This window comes from Pan troglodytes, chromosome 20, assembly GCF_028858775.2.
Source record: "Pan troglodytes isolate AG18354 chromosome 20, NHGRI_mPanTro3-v2.0_pri, whole genome shotgun sequence".
NCBI lineage: Eukaryota > Metazoa > Chordata > Mammalia > Primates > Hominidae > Pan > Pan troglodytes.
This window is the reverse complement of record NC_072418.2, coordinates 4,541,256-4,562,361: the sequence shown is the minus strand read 5'-3', so window position 1 is coordinate 4,562,361 and position 21,106 is coordinate 4,541,256. Positions and strand designations below refer to the sequence as shown.

The 21,106-nt window shown below is 61.8% G+C and overlaps 3 protein-coding genes across 5 annotated transcripts; 1 reads left to right on the top strand and 2 right to left on the bottom strand.

Annotated features, from left to right (window-relative positions):
- The first annotated feature begins 676 nt into the window (after positions 1-676).
- On the top strand, positions 677-4,969 carry JSRP1 (junctional sarcoplasmic reticulum protein 1). Its single transcript, XM_016934643.4, has 7 exons — positions 677-827; positions 1,866-2,004; positions 2,736-2,773; positions 2,917-3,031; positions 3,425-3,598; positions 4,215-4,306; positions 4,422-4,969. Exons 2-7 carry the CDS (start codon positions 1,902-1,904, stop codon positions 4,887-4,889), a joined length of 990 nt encoding a protein of 329 aa, XP_016790132.2. The 5' UTR covers positions 677-827; positions 1,866-1,901; the 3' UTR covers positions 4,890-4,969.
- A 176-nt stretch (positions 4,970-5,145) lies between these two features.
- On the bottom strand, positions 5,146-7,989 carry AMH (anti-Mullerian hormone). 2 transcript variants are annotated; one of them, XM_009434323.5, is made up of 5 exons: positions 7,475-7,989; positions 6,739-6,881; positions 6,458-6,566; positions 6,210-6,369; positions 5,146-6,119 (listed from the first exon to the last, which is right to left on the bottom strand). In XM_009434323.5, the coding sequence occupies exons 1-5, from the start codon at positions 7,884-7,886 to the stop codon at positions 5,261-5,263; spliced, it is 1,683 nt and encodes a 560-aa protein (XP_009432598.2). In that variant the 5' UTR covers positions 7,887-7,989; the 3' UTR covers positions 5,146-5,260. The 2 variants fall into 2 exon arrangements, with proteins under 2 accessions (XP_009432598.2, XP_016790129.1); XM_016934640.3 differs by having other exon boundaries at positions 5,154-6,369.
- Positions 7,990-8,560: 571 nt separating this feature from the next.
- On the bottom strand, positions 8,561-20,790 carry SF3A2 (splicing factor 3a subunit 2). 2 transcript variants are annotated; one of them, XM_001150681.5, is made up of 9 exons: positions 20,563-20,790; positions 13,945-14,107; positions 12,844-12,915; positions 12,680-12,726; positions 11,904-12,013; positions 10,658-10,707; positions 10,438-10,578; positions 9,556-9,624; positions 8,561-9,451 (listed from the first exon to the last, which is right to left on the bottom strand). In XM_001150681.5, the coding sequence occupies exons 2-9, from the start codon at positions 14,068-14,070 to the stop codon at positions 8,672-8,674; spliced, it is 1,395 nt and encodes a 464-aa protein (XP_001150681.1). In that variant the 5' UTR covers positions 14,071-14,107; positions 20,563-20,790; the 3' UTR covers positions 8,561-8,671. The 2 variants fall into 2 exon arrangements, with proteins under 2 accessions (XP_001150681.1, XP_063657071.1); XM_063801001.1 differs by lacking the exon at positions 20,563-20,790 and adding an exon at positions 19,072-19,115.
- Between the last annotated feature and the right edge of the window lie 316 nt (positions 20,791-21,106).

The following is a 21,106-nucleotide window of genomic DNA, read 5'->3' as shown; positions in this document are numbered from 1 at the left end:
AGGCGTCAGGTTTCTGTGCATGATGGTGTGGGAGCAGGCAGTTCCGAGTGTATGAGCCTGCCAGAGCCGCAGAAACAAATGACCCCAAATACAGTGGCTTTAAACAGCAGGAATGAATGCCTTGCAGGGGCTCCCGCCTGGGATCCCAGCACTTTGGGTGGCCAAGGTGAGCGGATCACATGGATCACTTGAGGTCAGGAGTTCGAGAGCAGCCTGGCCAACATGGGGAAACCCCGTCTCTACTGAAAAAAAAATACAAAAATTAGTCCGGGTGCAGTGGCTCATGCCTGTAATTCCAGCACTTTGGGAGGCCAAGGTGGGCGGATTCCGAGGTCAGGAGATCAAGACCATCCTGGCTAACACGGTGAAACCCCGTCTCTACTAAAAATACAAAAAAAATTAGCCGGGCGCGGTGGCGGGCGCCTGTAGTCCCAGCTACTCGGGAGGCTGAGGCAGGAGAATGGCGTGAACCCGGGAGGCGGAGCTTGCAGTGAGCGGAGATCGCGCCACTGCACTCCAGCCTGGGCGACAGAGCCAGACTCCGTCTCAAAAAAAATTAAAAACTTACCGGGTGTGATGGTGCGCGCCTGTAGTCCCAGCTGCAGGCGCTACGTCTCCCTGGGTGGCAGTGGCAAGTGCTGAGTAGGAGCAATGCCCTGCCCTGCTGCAATGGCAGGGAAGGGTGGGGGACTCCCCGGCTGTGACCTCACTCCAGCGGGCATGTTGATTGGCCCACCCGCGGTCTCCGGCCACCTGTTGCCGTCCATCACGGGGCCACCCTCCCCATCCTCCGTCCTGTCCACAAGGCTCAGCAAAGCGGCTGGCGGGTAAGCGAGACTCGGGGGTAAGGAAGTGAGGCTGGGGGAATCCCGGGCAGAGGTGTGGGCTCCCGGGGTGTGAAGGGGTGTTGCAGAGGACTGTAAGGGTCCCCAATTCCTGGAGCTGCCCCCACGCACACCCAGGGGCCACACACCAGCCTCCCATCCTTCTTGGGCCCCTCCCCCACTGCCACGCGATAGGCCCCTTCCAGGTCTTGGAGCCCCAGGGCTGGGTGGTTTTTCAGCCTAGATACAGGGACACCCTAATCCCAGCAGCCAGAGGCCATGGGGACCCTGAAGAGTACAGCTTTGGGTCTGACTTGGAGCTCCTTGCGACCTCCAGCCAATGGCACTGTCTCTAGCCTCAGTTTCCTCATCTGTCCTATGGGAACAGAATTAGTGGGACAAGGCAGGGTACTCTGTGTCAGGATCAGAAGACCCCCAACCACAACCAGGACCCTCCTCCCCTGCCCCGGCCTGTCACGACCAGAGCCAGGATGGTTCTGCTGCTGGGGCCCAAGCCTGTAGACTCACAGGGTCACGCAGCAGGATGTGGGTGCCCAGAATGGCAGGTCAGGGTGGCCCAGAGGGAGACCCCATGAGAGCAGAGGCCTGGGAGGGGCTGGGGCACCTGTTAGCCTGTCCCGCTGGCCTCAGGCACCAGATAAAAATAGTCCCTGGTCTCAGAGAACATGAGCTGACTCTGGGGCCAAGAGTTTCGGTTTGGGGTGCGTCTGGGACTCATTGCTGTGTTGTCCTGCAGGGGCTCCCGCCCTCTCTGGGCCAGAGCAGCCTTGGCTACTGTACTGATGGATACTGGACCCCAGTGAGGCTGGGCTGTAGGGAGGGGCCCCAGGGCAGGCATGCGGGGTCAGAGAGATGCCTGGAGTGGGCGCCGGGCCATGCCTGGCATGAGTATGAATTTGCCGAGTGAGGAGGGGTGGGAGGACGGGGCCTGTTACTTGGTGTCCGCAGAACCTCCAGGTCAGGCCCAGGCCCGTGGCAGAGACTCAGTAAATGCCAGACCGTGTTCCCCACCCCTCCCAGCCTGGCCCGGGACCTGCTGCTGCTCCAGCCATCTCCATGACAACCAGAGCCTGGGAGGAGCTGGATGGCGGCCTGGGCAGCTGCCAGGCCCTGGAGGACCACTCTGCGCTGGCCGAGACCCAGGAGGACAGGGCTTCAGGTACCCTTGTGGCGCTGGCGGGAGGAAGCCCTTCCCTGATGGTCCCCTTGAGCCAGGAGGCCCATCTTCAGAGACTAGAGCTTCTTAGCCTCCCACACTGGACTGGCTTATACTGTGCTCCCCATGTTCAACCCCTGGCCCTCATTTCTGCCTCAGGGGTCTGTAAGGAGCCCCCAAGGAAGACAGGTGCTGGGCCACACAGATCTAGGTTCGAATCCCACGTTGCCACTGAAATGCTGGGTGTCTTTGGGCAAAGCTGTCTCCAAGCCTGTCTGCTTTCTTTATATTTTTATAAATTTTTATTATTATTTTTTGAGACAGAGCCTCATTCTGTCTTCCATGCTGGAGTACAGTGACATGATCATAAGTCACTGCAGCCTTGACCTCCCAGGCTCAAGTGATCCTCCTGCCTCAGCCTCCCAAGTAGCTGGGGCCACAGGTGCAGGCCACCATGCCTCGCTAATTTTTTTTTTTTTTTTTTTTTTTTTTTTTAGAGATGGGGTCTCACTATGTTGCCCAGGCTGGTCTCAAACTCCTGGGCTCAGGTGATCGTCCCACCTCAGTCTCCCCAAAATGCTGGATTCCAGGTGTGAACCACTGTGCTGGCCTCCACCTACTTTCTTATCTATAAGATGGGGTTAGTCACCCGCACGTCACCCAGCAGGGCCAGGGGAGAGGGTGGGATTGGCCTGGGGGTCCCCACAACCTTAACTCTGCCTGTGTTCCCACAGCGACACCCAGGCTGGCCGACTCCGGCAGCGTGCCCCACGTGAGTAGCTGGGACCCTCAGCCTTTAACCCAGGACGCCTGGGGAGTTGGGGACAAGCCGACCAAGGGAGGCAGGTGTCTAAAGCCCACGGGAAGGGTTTGGCACTGGAAGGAAACATGTGGAATGTCTCGTGATAACCACAGGACTCTCAGGTGGCTGAAGGCCCCAGTGTGGACACCAGGCCCAAGAAGATGGAAAAAGAGCCTGCCGCCAGGGGGACCCCAGGAACGGGGAAGGAGAGGCTGAAAGCCGGAGCGAGTGGGTTTGCAGGAGGCATGGGTGAGGTGTGGGGTGGGAACGGACTGGTGTGAGGCTCAGGTGCCGGAGCTGGGTCCTTGGATCTTGGAGGGTGGTGTCCTGGTTGAGTGGCGTCGAAGTGTGGCAGGCGGCGAGTCAACGGGCAGGGAGCCTCTACTAATGCGTAATAATACCAGCTAAGCCACTCAGCTCCGGGAACTTACCTTCCAGAAACTCTAGGCATCCCCGTGCAGCTGCGGGGCACCCGGGGCTGGGTTCACCTGCGCCCGGGGCCGCACAGGCAGGCAGGGAGAGCCGGGTTCAGGGCACAGGCCTCTCTCTTGTCCCCTGCGCCCGGGGAAGGGGGCGGCACAGAGCCAGTGACCACAGCGCAGCGCGCACTTGCCCCCGCAGGCCCTCGGAGCGCCCCCGCGCGCAAGAAGGCGCAGACCGCGCCGCCCCTGCAGCCGCCGCCGTCGCCCCCGGCCCTGAGCGAGGAGCTGCCCTGGGGAGACCTGTCGCTCAACAAGTGCCTGGTGCTCGCCTCGCTGGTGGCGCTGCTGGGCTCGGCTTTCCAGCTGTGCCGCGGTGAGCGCAGGCTCCCCAGAGGTGGGGCGAGGCTGGGGCCCACCTGTGCGCCTATTCCTCCAAGGAAAGGCGCTGTGCCGCCAGGGTGGGGTCTGGGACCCTCCTCTCCAGGGCTGGGTCTTGCACGCCCCCAAAGTTGGTTTGTGCATCTCCCCTTAAGTGACGGGCCTTGCGCGCCCCTCTCACCCCGTGTGGACCTTTTGCGGGGCCCATTCCCCTCGCCGCGAGTAGGTTCTGGCTTCCGGATGAACCTTGTGCAACCCCTCCTGCCGCGTAGCGTTCTGCCGCCTTTCTCCTGCGCCCTCTCTGGGGACCGCTCAGCTCGTGAGCGCCCCCCGGGGGCACTCCTGCGGCCCCTCCCTTGCTAGGGGCCTCCTACAGCCCGTGGTCGGGGGGAAGAATGACCAATTGAAAGAGCGAGGTTCGGAGGAGGGGCGCCGCAGCAGCGGAGTCCCGGAGTCCCTTCCCACGGCTCGGGGGCATCCTTAGTCTCAGCCGTACCAGCGGAGCCCCACTCCAACTGTCCAGGGAGGGGGGCTCTAGGGGTGAGGGAGGGATGGACAGTGTGGTCCGTGCCTCGGCCCAGCTGACTCGGGTCCTGACCCTGTCGCTGCAGACGCCGTCGCTGGGGAGGCAGCACTCCAAGCACGTGTGCCCGAGCCCTGGGTCCCGCCAAGCTCAGCCCCGAGGGAGCCATCGTCGCCCCTGGTAAGAGCTTCCTTCCACTGACCGCGGGCATTGGGACCTTCATCCCCAAGGAAAGAAGGAGCCCGGGCCGGGGAGAAGGTGGGCGCTTACCCCAGGACCCCACTCTGTCTTGCAGCCTAAGTTCGAGGCCCAGGCGCCTCCATCAGCGCCGCCTGCGCCCCGGGCCGAGGCAGAGGTCAGACCCAAGATTCCCGGGAGTCGGGAGGCTGCAGAGAAGGACGAAGAGGAGCCCGGCGAGGCCACCGGAGAGGCCGTCCGGGAGGACCGTGTGACCCTCGCAGACCGGGGACCCAAGGAGAGGCCTCGGAGAGAGGGGAAGCCGCGGAAGGAGAAGCCGCGGAAGGAGGAGAGACCTAAGAAAGAGAGGCCGCGGAAAGAGGAGAGGCCACGGGCCGCCAGGGAGCCCCGGGAAGCCCTACCCCGGCGCTGGGAGTCACGCGAAGGGGGCCACCGGCCGTGGGCACGGGACTCCAGGGACGCCGAGCCCAGGAAGAAGCAGGCCTGGGTGTCCCCGAGGCGTCCCGACGAGGAGCAGCGGCCTGGGAGTCGCCAGAAGCTCCGCGCAGGCAAGGGGCGGGACTGAGCCGGCCCCGCGCCCGAGTCCAGGGGCCCCTTCTGGACGCCCCGCGACTCTGGTGAAATAAAGCGAGTGCTGCGGCCGCAGAGTCACCTGCTCCTTTACGCCTGGACCCGGCACCGAGTCCGGGGCCTGAAAGACGGTGGTGGGGCGCTTCAGGCAGGGGAGAGACAGCGAGCGCTACAGGGCGGACCCGGGCCGTGCGCGAGGAGAGACGGCAAGGGAGGTCCCACGGGCCCCCTAACACGCACGGACACCCCACCCGGTTGCTTGCTGGTCTTTATTGGGGCGATGCTTGGGGTCCGAATAAATATGGGAAGGGGCGCGAGCTGGGGCGCGTCCGGACCCTCGGGGCAGGAGTCCGCGCGGCGCAGGGGTCACCGGCAGCCACACTCGGTGGCCACCATGTTGGGCACGTGGTGCGCGCTGATGCGCTCTTCCGACAGGCTGATGAGCAGCTTGCCCGCGTAGGCGGTGGGCACGCAGCAGGGTGGGCGCGCCAGGGCGGCCCCACGGGCCTGCATCTTCAGCAGCAGCACCACGTGGTTGCCGTAGCGCGGGTTGCGGTCGGACTGAGGCCAGCCGCACACGCCCTGGCAATTGTTGGCCTGGTAGGTCTCGGGGATGAGTACGGAGCGCTCGGCGCGGAGGTCTACGCTGAGCTCGCGCAGCGCGCACGGCCCGTCGGCGGCGGTGGCCCCCGCGCTGCGCTGTGCCCGACCCGGCCCGCGCGGATCCCGCCCGCGCCACTCCACGCGCAGGCCCTGCAGCGCCTTCAGGAGCAGCAGCGCTCGCAGGGGATCGCCGAGGCCGCCGGGGCCACCTGGGCAGAGCGCGAGCAGGCGCGCCAGCAGCGGGGCTGCGGCCGGAGGCAGACCCGGGAGGCTTCGCAGCTCGGCAGCCGCCGCTTGCAGTTCGGCAGCCACGCGGCGCGCCAGGGCCGTGGCCCACGGCGCCGACGTGGGGTCGTGCAGGGGCGCAGGATCCCCGGTGGTGGCCGCAGTGGGCCTCAGCAGCAGCAGCAGCGGCTCCTCGCCATCGAGTAGGCGCTCCAGCGCCGCGGGGTCCGACAGGTTGACTAGGCCCTGCGGGAAGCCGGCCAGCGCGTCCGGATCCAGGGCCAGACGCGGCGCGGAGGCCCGGGCCGGGGGGCCCCGCAGCGCCCGCACCAGGCGCGTGAGCGTCTCCAGGAAGGGGTCTGCGCTGGGTGGCGACTCCTCGAGTTCCGCGGATGGCCTGGAACCCGCAGTTGGGGGAGTTGAGAGCGGCCACGAGGCCACGCCGCCCCCGCCCGCTCCTGCCCCGTGCCCCGGTGCCTGCGCGCACCTGGGCGGCGGGAAGGGCACGGTGTCCAGCTGGCCGTGCGCAGGCAGCGGCGCGGGCTCGGACCGCGGCAGCAGGAGCAGGGCCGGGGTCATCCGTGTGAAGCAGCGGTGGTCGTCGCCGAACAGCAGTGCCTGCAGCCGGGCGGTACTCAGCCGAGAGCCTGCGGTGGGTGGGCACGCGGCTGGCTCAGGGGCTGGGGGCCCGGGGGCAGTCGACCCGGCTCCCCGTCCCTCTCCACGCGGACCTACCCTCTCCGCGGGGCTGCAGGGTCAAGGCCAGCCCGGAGCCGCGCCAGGCCCCCGCAGGGCGGTCCACCGCTAACACCAGGTAGCGGGTGTCCCGGGACGGGCAGAGGCTCTGCGGAGACCAGGGCTCAGCCCGGCTGGATGGAGGCTTACCCAGCCCCGCTCTACCGGTCCCCTTCCTCCCATCGCCACTGGTTCTACGCTGTTCTCAGTACTGCAGACCCTGCAACAAATCCATGCCCCCCGCCGCAGCCCGGGCACTGCCCCATGCAACTCCCTGGTACCTGGGCACCCGGCAGCCCAGCCCTCGTCACAGTGACCTCAGGGCCAGGCCCAGGGTACAGCACCAGCAGCGCCAGCTCTGGGGGGCCAGCTCCTCCAGGCGGGGGCTCCTGGAACCTCAGCGAGGGTGTCGGCTCCCAGGTCACTGCAGCCAGGACAGCAGGGGACGCCTGAGCCATTGAAGGCCACACCCCCCTGGGAGTCTTTGGGATCTGTCCCTGCCGCTCTGGCCACTGTGCAGGGGACCTCAAGTGGGGGACAAGGGTGCCCCTCTTAGCTGCCTTCCTGCAGCCAGGGAGCGGTGACAGCAGGGGCAGGCAGGGGCTGCGTCTGAGGCTGTGGGTGGGGCTGCTGCCCTGGGGTCTCTGGCTTGGGGTGCCCGATGAAGCCCCTTCCCCGCAGGGAGTATCTTAGGCCAGCGGCCCTGAGAACAGGCTGGGGCTGTGGGAAGGAGGGTTCCACTGGCCCCGAGCCCTGCGTCGTCTTCAGGGGTGGTGAGAAGGCAGCAGCTCTCTCCCTGGCACCGAGGCAGGGGCAGGTCTAAGAGCTGGGCTTCGGGGACAGGACAGAGCGTGGCGCCCACCTTCCAGGCCACGGACCCGCAACCCAGTCCTAGGAACAAGACCACAGCCTCCCTGCCCAGGGTGGGGGCTCTGCCAGCCCCTGATCTTCCCTAGGAGGACCCGGCCCACCTGAAGGAAGACGGCGGTGCCAAGCTTGGGGCTGGGCCCCACATACCTTCCTCCAGGTGTAGGACCACCAGGCGCTGCCCCCCAGGGTCCCGCAGCCAGGCCCCCAGCTGCCGTAGAGAGGGCAAGGCAGCCTGCCTGTCACCGGTGTTGCAGACCCCGAAGGTGGCCAGGTCTCGGGGGCCCCAGCGGGCCCGCTGCACGGCCCCCAGGAAGGCCTGCTCATAGGTGCTTAGAGCCCCCACCACCCGCAGGGGGAAGCTGCTGCCATTGCTGTCCCCGCCCAGTGCCACCAGGCACAGAGGCTCTTGTGGGCTGCCTGGCGGCCAGTCCAAGTCTTCTCGGAAGATGAGGCCACTGGTGCCCACAGCTGGCTCCTCTGCTCTGAGGGCCTCAGTCCCCAGCAGAGCCCCCAGGGCAGACAGCACTAGGGCCAGGCTGGTGAGAGGCAGGTCCCGCATCGTGGGTGCTGCCAGGGGCTGGGCTGCCTGCCTTAAGTGAGCCGAGTGGAAGGTGGGGTGTTTGTGCAGGACAGACCCCTATCTCCTCTGCCGCGACCTTGGGGGACAGTGCCCGGCGCCCCCACTCCAGGCAGAGTGGCCTTCTCAAAGAGCCCTTTCTGTCCCTGGCAGCCTATCTCCCTCCCCAGTGATAGAGCTGGGCCTGATGTGTCAACATGCTGTCCTTGAGGGCCATCCCCAGAAGACACAGGAGTGGGAACCAGGCTGGGAGTGATGGCCAGGCAACCAAACTAGACAGCGCTGGGGGCGGGGGGCCCAGATGTCCTGGGTGCTGAGGTGTGGGCCTGGAGGAGGAGGGTCCCAAGTCAGTGGGGGCGCCCTGTCCCTGCTCACCCTCCCCACCCCTGGTGGGCTATCTGGAGACCCCAAGGATATCGTGGAGTCTGCTCTTCCCTCCCCAGAACAGGACCCCAGACCCCCTCCTAGCTGGCTGGTGGGGTCTGTCCTCCACCAGGCCATCTCCAAGGTACAGCCGTCTCTCAGGCCTCCCACAGGTGTCTCCTGGGGGCCCCAGGCCCTCCCCAGTCGGCCCAAACTCGGGGATGGTGCTGTGCCTGGCACTCCCACACACACTGACACAGTAGGGCGGCGCTGCGGACATCAGTGCACTCAGGGCTGGGGGAGGCTGTTTAATGAGCAGGGGGCAGTACAAAAGAGCAGCCTTCTCTCAGTGGGAAAAGGCAAGAGCACCTGGCGCTGGGCTTGCTGGGGGAGGGAGCAGCTTCTCAGTTGGTTGGGGGAGGGGGAGGTATGTTCCCTGGGCCTTCGGAGGGGAGTGGGGGCCTCAGCATTGGGGGCATGGGAGTTGGGGGGTGCACCCCAGGATTTGAGGGGTGAACTCCCGGAGGCTGAGGGTGGACCCCAGGAGCCGACGGATGGACCCCGGGAGGTTGGGGGTGGACCCCCGGGGCCTGAGGGTGCATCCCTGGGGCTGGTGGGTGCACCCCTGGGGCCTGAGGGTGAACGGCGGGGGCTGCTGGGTGTACCCCCGGGGCCTGGGGGTGAACCCCCGCTGATGGGGGAGGATGGACCCCTGGGGCTGGTGGGTGAACCCCAGGGGCTGGTGGGTGGACTCCGGGGGCTGGTGGGTGAACCCCGGGGGCTGGAGGGTGGACTCCAGGAGCTGGGGGGTGGACCCCAGAGGTTGGTGGGTGGACCCCAGGGGCTGGGGGATGGACGCCAGGAGCTGGGGGGTGGACGCCAGGAGCTGGGGGATGGACCCCAGATGCAGGGGGATGCACCACTGGGGCCGGGGGGTGGACCCCTGGAGCTGGCGGGGGTAGCTGGGGTGGTCCCGGGGGCCCTGAGGGCGCAGGCCCTGTGGGGGGCATGGGTGGCAGAGGCAGGCCTCCTGGCGGGGGCGGTGGCAAAGACTCAGGCAGCGGTGGCCGAGGGGGCAGACCGTTCATCAGCGGGGGTGGAGGCCGCTTCACCCCAGGGGGGCCAGCGGGGAGGCTGGGTGGAGCCGGGGGCTTCTCCATCTTAAAGTGGAACTGGAGGAAGAACTAGAGAGACGGAGAAAAGTTCAGCAGGCACGGGTGGGGCTAGGGCAGGGCTAGGGCCGCCAGGGCTGGGTGGGAAGGAGCCAGGCTCGGGGCGAGCCACTCACCTGCTTGGTCTCCCGGTTCCAGTGTGTCCAGAACTTGCCCTCCGCCTTGTCGATCTCTCTGCTCGGCACCTGGGAGGGCGGGGGACAGAGAGGGCTCCTGGTCCCTGTGACCTCAGGGCCACCATCAGGCAGGGAGCCCGAGGCACTAGCCTCCCCAGCCCGGACTCTACCCTGGGAGCCCAGGAGAAGGCTGGTAAGACTTTCGTGGGGCACAGGGTTCAGTTCTGGAGTGAAACAGACCTGGCCTCAATGCTAACACACTGTTGGCCCCCTCCCTGGGCAGTCACCGTTCGTATTATTTGTTTCCTGATGGCCGCCCTGTCCAGGCATGGGGACAGGCTGTAGGAAGCCCTCCAGCAGCCTGGCCCGGAAAGTGAGGTCACTTGGCAAAGGCCTCACAGGCCCGGCGCTCAGCCCTGCCGGCCTCCCTTCTCATTGGCCCAGTGGAGCCCAAGCAGGCCCTCCTGCAGAGCCCAATGGGAGAGGTGCCCTGCCCGGCCTGTGCAGACCCTTCTGGCTCCGACTTGGTGTGGGGGGCCCGGGGGACCCCAAGCCTGATGGGAGGGGCATCCTGCCCGGCCTGTGCAGATCCTTCTGGCTCCGACTTGTGGGGGGCGCCCAGGGGACCCCAAGCCCGATGGGAGGGGCATCCTGCCCGGCCTGTGCAGATCCTTCTGGCTCCGACTTGTGGGGGGCGCCCAGGGGACCCCAAGCCCGATGGGAGGGGCATCCTGCCCGGCCTGTGCAGATCCTTCTGGCTCCGACTTGGGGGGGGCCCAGGGGACCCCGCAGCCCAATGGCGGGGGCATCCTGCCCGGCCTATGCAGATCCTTCTGGCTTGCACATCTCAAGGGGGCCCAGGGAACCCCGCAGCCACGCTACCTTGAAGGCAATGGTCTCATAGGGCTCGGCGGCCATGAGCAGGTACTGCCAGCGCCGGTCCGGAGGCTCGATCCTCTGCTCGTACGCAGACATGAAGCGGTGGCGTGGCATGATGCCCTCGGCGATCTCAGGGTAGTCAATCTGCAGGGACACGGCCGGGTGGCAGAGCCGCCTCTCGGGTGCCTTTGGCTGCCCCCCACGCCCAAGTCCCTGATCTCACCTGGAAGAGGAGGCTCTGCTGGCCCATCTCCGAGTCTCTCTGCTTGGTCACTGCAATACAGAAAGCTCTCAGGTCCCGGCTGCTTGTCCTCTCCGAAGCTGAGGGACCTGGAGCAGGCTAATGCCACCCACTGAACGAGAGCAGGACCCCGGGGGAGGCCCTGCAGCTCTGGCAACCAACAGACAATCTCCGCCCAGGCTCTGGGATTCTGGTATAGGTGAAGGCACAGGTGCGCCAGAGCTGAGCTACCTGCGGAGTCACTCAGGCAGGGACCGAGGGTGGTGCTCCTTTGTCCCAATCCCCAGAGCCCTTCACCAGGGGTGCTGGGATACCACCCAGCAGGAGTTGGGGCCACTGGGTAGGGAGGGGCCCTCGGCACCCTGGCTCTGGGATTCGAGTGGGGCCGCCTGAACAGGGCTGACACCATGTATACGGTGAGCGAGAGAGGATGCCCTTCCTGCCAGAGCTCAGCAGCCTGGACCCCGAGAATGGCTGCTGGGCTGCCTGCCGCCCGGCCACTCTCCACGCGGCCTCAGGCATACACATTCACAAGCCCTCTGCCGCCTCACCGTCCTGAGCCCAAGCCCAGGACCTGTCAGGGCCTCCCCACCAGGAGCCTGCCGCTCTAGCCACCCTCGCCCACCCGGTGCACCTGCCCCGGGACCTCTGCCCTGCAGGCTTCTGTCTGGAGGCCAGGCACACAGGCTGTCCCCGCCTTCTGTAAAGAACACTTGCTGGGTAGCGTGCCCGCCTTCCTGACCCCTATGGACACAAGTCTCTATCTTCCACCCTGGTCGCTTCCCCAGCTTTCTGAACCGGGTCACCTCTAGCTATTCCCACTGCTGAGGGTCCGAGAGGAGCTGCCTCTAACAGCCGCTTCTCCCTGTCCTCCTTCAAAGGCTTCAAGGTTAACCGGAGGGATGTGCCAGGGCTCACCACACCTCCACTTCCACTCTTTTGCTTGGCAAGAATTCCCAGAAGCTTCCACAAGACCCGGACAGGAGGGCACAGACTGTGGCTCAGCTGGGAAATGGGCTGCTGGGTGAGATGGGTGCTTATCGGGCCCAGCCTGACAGCTCTCAGACACAACGCCAGAAGCTGCAGGTGGGTGAGGGACGGCCACCAAGGCCAGAAAACAGTGGCTCAGGAACGAGGCTATCAGGGCTGCACCTCCTGCACTGGAGACTAAAGAACACATTTATGTCACGGCAGCGGCTGTGGCCGGCCCTGCTGCGGGCAGACTCACCTTTGTAGCCTGGGCGGCCGATCTTCACAAACTTCTTCACCTCCACCTTGACCTTCTCAGGCGCGGGCTGGGCAGGGGCCTCCTTGGCCTCCTTGGCTGCTCGCCGGGCCCTGCGGACAGGATGCAGGTGCTGCTGGGACCCCTCCACACACAGGAACCAAAGCCACGGGCCCAGGTGCCAGGAGCCCCCTGACCTTGGAGCTCACTACAAGCTGAGAGATGAGGAGGGCCAGGGGCCTGGGAGGGGCCCTGGGGTTTGGCTGAGGACAGGGATAGAACAGGCATGTTCTCTTCCTGTCATGCTCCTCACTGTCCCTGGCTGGGGCCCTTCCAACAACTCCATGCCTCTGCTCTTTTTTTTTTTTTTTAATAAGACAAGAGTCTCACTCTGTCGCCCAGGATGGAGTGCAGTGGCAGCACCTTGGTTCACTGCAACCTCTGCCTCCCAGATTCAAGATTCTCCTGCCTCAGCCTCCATAGTAGCTGTGATTACAGACGTGTGCCACCATGCCTGGCCTAATTTTTGTATTTTTAGTAGAGATGGAGTTTCACAATGTTGGCCAGGCTGGTCTCGAACTCCTGACCTCAAGTGATCTGCCCGCCTCAGCCATCCATGCCTCTGTTCTCTAATGCTCCCCAGGAACCGTACTCCAGCGCCCAGGGAGGCTCAGGCCAGGCTGGCTCCCCGGCTGTGGAGCAGTGGCCCGCGAGGCTCACAGAGACTTGAGCCGACGGCTGCTGGAGCACCAGGCATCAAAGGGACATGAAGTACTCACAGGTTGGTCTGGTGCTTCTTCCCCTGCGTATGTGCCAGGTAGCTCCCCTGGAGTGGAAAGGAAACACGCATGACTCGAGGCCAGGCGGACAGACACAGGCAGGTCCCCCTGACGTCAGCCACTCAGCCCGCCGCGAGCCGCCCGGAGCCAGGCAGAGGCCGCACCTCATTGTTGTGAAGTGTCAGGCAGAGTTTGCATTCATAGGAGCCCAGGTGGTTCTTCATGAAGTACGGGTCCTGGAGGAGAAGAACAGGGGCCCGTTAGACAGAAGATCGTGGCCTGCTGCGGTCAAGGCCCTCAGAGGCGGGATCCCCTTTCTGTAGAGGAATGGAGGCAGAACCCCCCTTCTGTAGAGGCATGGAGGCAGTACCCCCCTTCTGTAGAGGCATGGCTATCCCTGACAGTGGTCAAGCATTTCTGAAAACGGGGGATCCAGCGGGAGGCCTTCGTGAGCATGGGTGTCACCACCTGGGGCTGTGGCCCAGGCTTCGAGCAGTGGGGGTTCCCAGGGAGCCCCCGACACCACCTTCCTGGTGGTCCTGAGTCAGAGGGAGGCACAGCCAGGACAGCACCGCTGGTCACTCCCGAGGCAGGGAGCCGTCCGCTGCCCACGCCACCATGCCAGCGGTCGGCACAAGGCAGACACAGGCACAAGAAAAGCAAATGGGCTACACTGAAGACCCAAAGACCCACCCATCTGCAGGCCCTAAGCTGGGGCAGCCGAGCGCACACATCTCGTCTCAGACGCTGGAGTTCAAAGTCTAACTCCACCATCTGCGGCTGTGGCACCCCCTCTACCCATGACCTCATCTGGAAGACGGGGACGGTCACAGAGCCCTTGCCATAGGCCAGGCCCGTGGGGCATGTCAGGGTACACAGAGAGTGCTCCAGCCCCGATGTCCACGGTGCTGAGGGGACTCAGCTCACCCCTGCCTCTGCACAAGCTAAAATCAAAGGCTGCCCTTCACCACATCTGGCTGGACTGACATCAGCTCTCCCCACTCCCAGAAAATTAAATGATGCAAAACAGAAGGCTTTGGACAGAACAAAACATTTCCACATGGGACTCAGAGCCACAGAGGGTCTGCTCTCTGGGGTGGACAGATGGGAGCTGTGGCTGCTCGGGGGCAACAGGGGAGCGTCTGGACACGGGGCTGCATCGCCCAGCCTGGGCGGAGGCCCAAGAAGAGCCTCTGGCACCCTCTCCAGGGCTGCCCTGGAAAGCCCAGCACCCACCACAGGCGGCTGCACGGTGGCTGGCCCACCTTGTTGATGTCGATGGTCTCCAGGGCCAGCTGCCGGAGGCGCTCCCTGCGGTCACGGTTGCTCTCGGAGGAGGAGGCCACGCCCCCGCTCCCGGTCTTGCCCCCGGGGCGATGCTGGAAGTCCATGGTGATGGCCTTAGGGCTTTAGCAGACTGGGAGACACCTGTGGAGGCCAAGAGGAGAGTGAGGAAGATGGCTCAGAACTCGGGGCTGCTGCTGGGACCTCCCTGGGCGGGCTGGGCTGGAGCCCTCGAGACTGCCCCTCACCCTGCACTCCCAGCGCCAGGGTCTAACCAGCCCTGAGGGGGCCACCCCATAGCGCACCCAGTCTCTTCCAGGAGGCTGAGGCCCACTGTGGACAGGCACAGACACAAGGAAGCTGGAGCCTGTCTCCAAGTGACCGGGCATGAGGGATGGAGAGGAAGCCGCTCCAGCCCAGGGTGCCAAGGCCTGGAGACCTGAAATTGCAACAGGGAGCCCAGAGAAGGCATAAAGGGAAGACAAGACCAAGATCTCACAAACGAGTCACCACCTCCAGGAAGCCATCCCGGACTGCCCAAGCCCCTAGTGTTCACGCCTTCCTCTGAATTCCCTCTCTGGTTGGCTACGCTTACTTGTCCCAACCTAATCTCTTGGGCTCGATGTAAATTTGTTAGGAGGTGAGGACACTGATCTTCGCATCCTCACTGAGTAACACCTGGGAGATCGGCCACATCTGCTTGTGGCGCAGGAGGGCTCTGCTGAGTCCCCAACATCCTCTTCCTGATGCAGGCCTCTGCCACGGTCTCCCACGCCCTTTCAGGCTCTGTGCAAATCTGAGTTCCAGGCAGCCTCCTCTCATCTCCTGGTAGTCTTTCCCTTGTCTGCTCAATGTTGGCCCCGGGCCCTGGTTTAAGGGTCTTGGGTGAGCTCAGAGAGATGGGGCCCATGAGACTGAGTGAATCACTGCCCCCAAAAGATGTCCACATCCTAATCCCTGGGACCTGTGAACATGTCCCCTCATGGCAGAAAAGGGATGTGCAGGTGGGCTTGAGGATCTTAAAACGGCAGGTGATCCTGGGTGACCTCATGAGAGGAGGCGGGAGGCTGAGAGTCAGAGAGGCTGCGCTGTGGCTGTGAGCGGGGAGGAAGGGGCCCCGAGGCAAGGGACACAGGTGCCTCTGGACACTGGGAAAGGCAGGAAACGAGTTGTCCCCCAGAGCCTCCAGAAGGAATGGAGCCCTGTGGACTGTTTGGACTCTGACCCCAGAACCAGAAGCTGATACAGCTGTGTCATCTGAACTACTGCGTCTGCAGTGATGTGTCACAGTGGCTGCAGGTGTGCAGGGGCACGCTGAGGGACAGGCCACAGTGGCCGCAGGTGTTCAGGGGCATGCTGAGGGACAGGCCAGCTGTACTGCTGACTTGTGGTGGGGCCTGAAGTCACCCCTTACTCTATGGGGGCCCAGGACCCCTCCCCAACCAGTTTTTATTCCCTGGGCAAGTTTATGAAAATGATCAAGCATGGTAACTGGTGAGGTGGACCTCCCAGCTCACTGCAGTATCACGGCTGCCCCATCAGAAGTTCAGATGTCACAAAAGCCCACCCAGAGATGCCCATTTTTACATGTTGTCACGTAAACTTCGAGAAACCACCACTGTGACCATCGCCATCCCTTCACAAAACAAAGAACATTCCAGTGTGAAAAAGGAGACTGTGACACCAGAAGGACTGTCCTTTGCTGGGAACACCACCCTCTGGCCCCAAGGAACCCTCCCTGCCTTGGGCTTCTTGGCCACACATTCTTCAGGACCAGGGAGAACTGCACCCTCTCCATGCTGGCGCCATCAGCTGCAGGCCACGCCAACTCCTACAGTCCCTGCTGCCACAACAGCTTACAGCTGCCTGGGAGGCTCTGTCTCCGGACGGCCCACAGGCGGGCAGGATTGTGTGGGTGCCACCCGGACAGGTTCATGAAGTGCCTCATTTTTCTCTGGAGGACATTCAAGCATTTCCTGGTCAAGTGACATGAAACTCACATCAGGGGACGTGCGTGGGGAGCCCAGCGAGCAGCCTCCCACCAGGCCACAGCCGCACTTGCCTCTCCACACATCACAGAAACCACAGTCCTCCACGCATCTCAGCACCGAACCAAGCCCTCGCTCGGGGGAACGTGCGAGAAGGCAGGGAATCGGCCTTCTTTCACGGATGCACTCCAAGAACCCAGGAGGGGCCTGGTGCTGGGAGGCACTCCCACACACAGATCTCGGGGCGTCATCAAGCGCTCCCCTCTCCCAGGAGGACGATCTGCTCCTTTCGTCATGAAGGAATTCAACAGCATGCGAACGCCCTGCTTGTCCCTGTCGTGGCCTCTCCTGGACCACGCCCCTACTCTGAGGCTAAGCTCTGCAGAGCCATCACTGGTCTCTACCCCCAAGCCTGCGCTCTCCACAGCGCCCACCCATGCGTCCTCATGGCCGGCAGCTTCTGGCAGAGAGAAGAGCAGAGGGCGGGACGTGTCTGCGGAGGACCCAGGGCCCAGGAGGAGCGGAGCTCAGCCTCAGGAGCGACCCGCGCTTTGCTCCTCCACGCGGAAGAGGCAGCACAGCTTCTGGGGCCAGGACAGGTGCAGATGGTCACACCAAAAGCCACCAATCTATCTTGATGCACTTATTTCTGGTCACATTTTAGTGACATTTCCAGAACGTTCTAATGACACAATGGCTGGGAGGACTTGGAGAAGGAACTTAGACGGCAAAATGCTAACAAAGCCAAGAGTTCAAATCCATCTAGGGCAAGCCAAGTTACTTCTTAAAACTGGCCAGACAGAACGCCCCAGCGGCCAGTGGCTGGCTCAGGACACAAGCTCCAGCTGTCACAGGGAGCACCTGTGGAGTCTGGGCCACTGAAACCTAAACCCAGACCAATACTCAACCACTCACCAAGTAAAGCTCTGATCCGAAAATCAGAAACCATCCGAACCCAAGCCATTGCAGCCACCGAACACCCACACTGTCCCTCCTCAGCAGCTGAAATGGGGCGGCACCCTGGGGAAGGTCCCACGCTCCGATCCCCCACAACCTTCAAGCCTCCCCAGCAGCTGAAATGGGGCAGCACCCCGGGGAAGGTCCCACGCTCCGATCGCCCACAACCCTCGAAGAGATCAGAACTTTATTCCCAGAAGAACTGGTATAAAAGGGCCTCTGGAGTTAGAGAGACAGGCCCAGCAGAGCAAGTGGGTCCAGGGTCAGGCTGAAAAGAGGGGACTGAATCACGACCTGCCGCCTGGGCAGCGGGAAGTCCGGCGGTTCCTCCGCACAGCTCAGGTGGCAGGCGGCCCAGCACGGACGCCCCCGACCCCGGGGGAGGCCAGGAGTCTTTTCCGGGGAAACAGCGCCAGAGGAAGAGTTCTCAAATACTGACATTCAGGGTCCCCACACCTCAAAGAAAAGGCCCACTCCTCGCCAGGCCACTGGGCAGTTGGCCTCCCTGGATGAGAAGTGGCGCTCACACAGAGCTGCCGGCCGCTTCGTTCTTAAAGAGAAACACACGCATCCGAGAACAAAGAGACTGATGGGAATCCCGGTAAGAGATCGCTGACACCCTCCTTCATTATCGGGGGAAGCCACTGCACCACAAACCCAGAACAGGAAGCTGAATGATAAGCTGAATTAAAACAAAAAGCCCTTGAAAAATACAGACGGGACGATCCAAACAAAAAATTCCATACCAGAGTTGGAAGCTGAGCCACACAAATCTTTCATAAAGGAAAGTCAAAAGTTAAAAAAACAGGAGGAAAAGCAAGAACCTAGAGGACATTCCAGAGTGAGAACTGAAAAAACACCCAACAAAATAAAACAGGAAAAATATTATCACAGAAATAACATAAGAACATTAGCAAGAAAATTAAAAACAAAAACAAAACCCAGGACTAAAGGAACCAAACTGTCCAGATACCAAGCACCCACCAGGATCAGCAAATAAAAAGATCCCCGGTAAATGAGGAAATCAGGAAATTTTACGACACCAAGGAAGATGTTAAGCTTCTACTAGACAGAAAGACAACTGAGCAGAAAACATCAGAAACCAGCATAGGAACTGATCTTTTGAGAACAGCACTGAAAACAATGCTTTCACAGTTCTGAGCAAATACAGATTTTTTTTTCTCTCTCTCTTTTTTTTTTGAGACGGATTCTTGCTCTGTCGCCCAGGCAGTAGCTCGATCTTGGCTCACTGCAACCTCCACCTCCCAGGTTCAAGCCATTCTCCTGCCTTAGCCTCCCGAGTAGCTGAGATTACAGGCACATGCCAAAACGCCTGGCATATTTTTATATTTTTAGTAGAGATGGGATTTCGCCAGGTTGGCGAGGCTGGTCTCAAACTCCCAAACTCAGGTCATCCGCCCGCCTCAGCCTCCCAAAGTGCTGGGATTACAGGCGTGAGCCACCACGCCCAGCCTACAAATACAGATTTTCAATCTAGATTTTTATACCCCACCAAACTTCTAACTATGAGAGTAAATAAACTCGTTTTCAGACAATCAAGGACTTCCTCCACCCCCGAAAAAAATCATGTTTCTTCAAAAGCTCCCAGAAGTTTTGCTCTGACAGCATGAAGGGAAAGAGATGGCCACACTGGAAACAGAGGTCAGCACGGGGGAGCAAGGACAGCAAGGTTTGGGACAACAGCTCCACTTCCAGGTCAGAGCACAACCAGTCCCATTTGGAGGAGGAGGAGAAGGGGGTCTTGGAGGGAAGTGGTGAGGGGAGATCAATTTATTTAAACCTATGCAAAATACAACTGATAGGTGTGTGAGATGTGGGAGCTTTGTGGGGAAAAAACAAACAGCAGGTAAAAGAAAATCAGGCTAATGGTAATAACAAAGTTAATTAGCTTTAAGGGAAGATAGAATGGTACAAGAAAAGCCTAGCTGAACATATTACTTGTTTTAGCAGCCAACAATATTTTGCATCTTATTTAGAAAACACAACCAATGACCAACTATGCTCATGACATAAACTCATTCAGGATATGGAAGGTGAAGGTGCAGTGGGTGGATGGGAGGGAGAAGATCTCAACAGCCGTGACAAGAAATCAGCAGATGATGTCTACAAATTGATAAATCCACGAAGAAATCTGTTACTTACTAAGGTAAAGATCAGGGGACAGCTTGGCCAACCTGGTAAAACCCCATCTCTACAAAAAATACAAAAATTAGCCGGGTGCAGTGGCTCATGCCTGTAATCCTACCACTTTGGGAGGCCATGGCAGGTGGATCACCTGGTCAGGAGTTTGAGACCAGCCTGGGCAACATGGCGAAATCTCGTCTCTACAAAAAATACAAAAATTAGCCGGACATGGTGGTGAGCACCTGTGATCCCAGCTACTCGAGAGGTTGAGGCAGGAGGATGGCTTGAGCATGGAAGTTTGAGGCTGCAGTAAGCTGTGATTGCACCACTGCACTCACTCCAGCCTGGGTGACAGAGCAAGACCCTGTCTCAAAACAAACAAAAAACCGATGACGACCAGGGGAAATGAGCTTAAGAATTGAGGAAAAGTGGCCTCTGGGACCTGGGACTAGACCATTGAGAAGGAATTAGTTTTTTGTGGCAACACCGTTCTCTCCTTAACCTAGCAAACAACCTATTTTCCAGAGCTCCGCCTGGCTGTTTGGTGTTGTCCAAGGATACACAAGAACAACGGTCATAGCGGGGTGCACCTGCAAAATGGGGCTAGCTAACGTGTTCTGGTCGCCTTTGGCATGATGTTGAAGCCGTCACTCCCGTTTTAAGGGAACTGAGGCTCACAGGAGTTAAATCACAGAGCCCCAGTCAACTAACAGGTATAGATGAGCATGCAGAAGCGTTCTCCGCTACAAGGAAGGCGGCCGAAACCATTTCAGCCGCGATCCCGATTCGACCCCAACGAATCTTGGTTGTTTCTTTTTTATTTTGTGAAACAGGGTCTTGCTCTGTTGTCCAGGCTGGAGTGCAACGGCGCAATCACAACTCACTGCAGCCTCGACCTCCTGGACTCAAGCGATCTTCCCGCTTCAGCCTCCAGAGTAGCTGGGACTACAGGCGCGCGTCACCAACCACGCCCGGCTAATTTTTTTTTTTTTTTTTTTTTTGCAGTGATGGGGTCTCGCTATGTTGCCCAGGCTGGAGTGCAGAGGTGGGATCATGGCTCACTGCAGCCTCGACATTCCGAGCTCAAGCGATCCTCTCGAGTAGCTGGGCCTACAGGCACAACCACCACTCCTGGCTAATTTTTAAAAATTTTTTGTAGAGATGAGGGTCTCGGTGTGTTGTCCAGGCTGGTCTCGAACTCCTGGCCTCAAGCGATCCTCCCGCCAAGGCCTCCCTGAGCAGTGAGATTACAGGCGTGAGGCCCCGCGCGCGGCCTCCCAACAGGAGTTTGGAAATAGAGTTCCTAGCGGGCCCGACCCTCCAGGCCCGCCCAGCGCGGGGCCTCAGGATGCACAAGGCCGGACGCTCAAGGGAGGAGGGAGGGGAGCGACGCCGCCGCCCCCCCCTCGGCCAGCGGCCTGTCGCAAGCGCCTCTCTCCTACGTCCGCTGTCCCCCAGGGAACCCCCGGTCCGCGTCGGCCGCCGCCCTCAACCGCCTCTACTCCTCACCAGAGCCCACGGCCTCGTTATCTCCTCCTCGTTTCGCCACCTCCACGACTTCGTTCGGCGAACGGCGGGCAAAGAAAGCACTTCCGGGGCAAATGAGACGGGCCCTCTGGTGTGCGCATGCCTGGCCCGCCCAGCGGCGTGAGTCAGAGGGTCCCGAGGCGCGAAGGAAAAGGCTGGAGGGGGCGAGGCTGAAAGCGCGGCCTGGAAGGCAAACTGCGCGTGCGCACAACGCTCTCAACGAACGCTCGGTCCGCTGCGGCCGCGCAGGGCCAACTTTCGCGAGGGAGCGGCAGACACTCTCCGGGAGACGTTATCGCTCCCTCCGCCTGCGCCTGGCCGCTCTAGAAAGGGGTGCCAGCCATCGCTGGGGTGCCTTGATTCTGTTCCACCTTGGTCCGGTTTATTTCAGTTTAATGGTTATGTAACAACGGTCCGTCTCTCCTACCAACCGGTACCCCGCCCACGCCAGCAGCCACGGGTCGCCAGCGCCACGCAGCGGAGACGGGCGGCATGGCTGGCCCAAGGTGCGCAGGCGCACTAGCCC

Bases quoted from the DNA above. Each gene is read 5' to 3' on its own strand.
- JSRP1 (XM_016934643.4), top strand. From the start codon at position 1,902: ATGACAACCAGAGCCTGGGAGGAGCTGGATGGCGGCCTGGGCAGCTGC. The intron at 2,774-2,916 runs GTGAGTAGCTGG...TGATAACCACAG, and splicing joins ACTCCGGCAGCGTGCCCCAC to GACTCTCAGGTGGCTGAAGG. The intron at 3,599-4,214 runs GTGAGCGCAGGC...CTGTCGCTGCAG, and splicing joins GGCTTTCCAGCTGTGCCGCG to ACGCCGTCGCTGGGGAGGCA.
- AMH (XM_016934640.3), bottom strand. From the start codon at position 7,886: ATGCGGGACCTGCCTCTCACCAGCCTGGCCCTAGTGCTGTCTGCCCTG. The intron at 6,567-6,738 runs GTACCAGGGAGT...TGGTCTCCGCAG, and splicing joins CTGGGCTGCCGGGTGCCCAG to AGCCTCTGCCCGTCCCGGGA. The intron at 6,370-6,457 runs GTAGGTCCGCGT...CACCCACCGCAG, and splicing joins CCTGCAGCCCCGCGGAGAGG to GCTCTCGGCTGAGTACCGCC.
- SF3A2 (XM_001150681.5), bottom strand. From the start codon at position 14,070: ATGGACTTCCAGCATCGCCCCGGGGGCAAGACCGGGAGCGGGGGCGTG. The intron at 12,014-12,679 runs GTGAGTACTTCA...TCCTGTCCGCAG, and splicing joins AAGAAGCACCAGACCAACCT to GGCCCGGCGAGCAGCCAAGG. The intron at 10,708-11,903 runs GTGAGTCTGCCC...TCTGTATTGCAG, and splicing joins CGGCCGCCCAGGCTACAAAG to TGACCAAGCAGAGAGACTCG.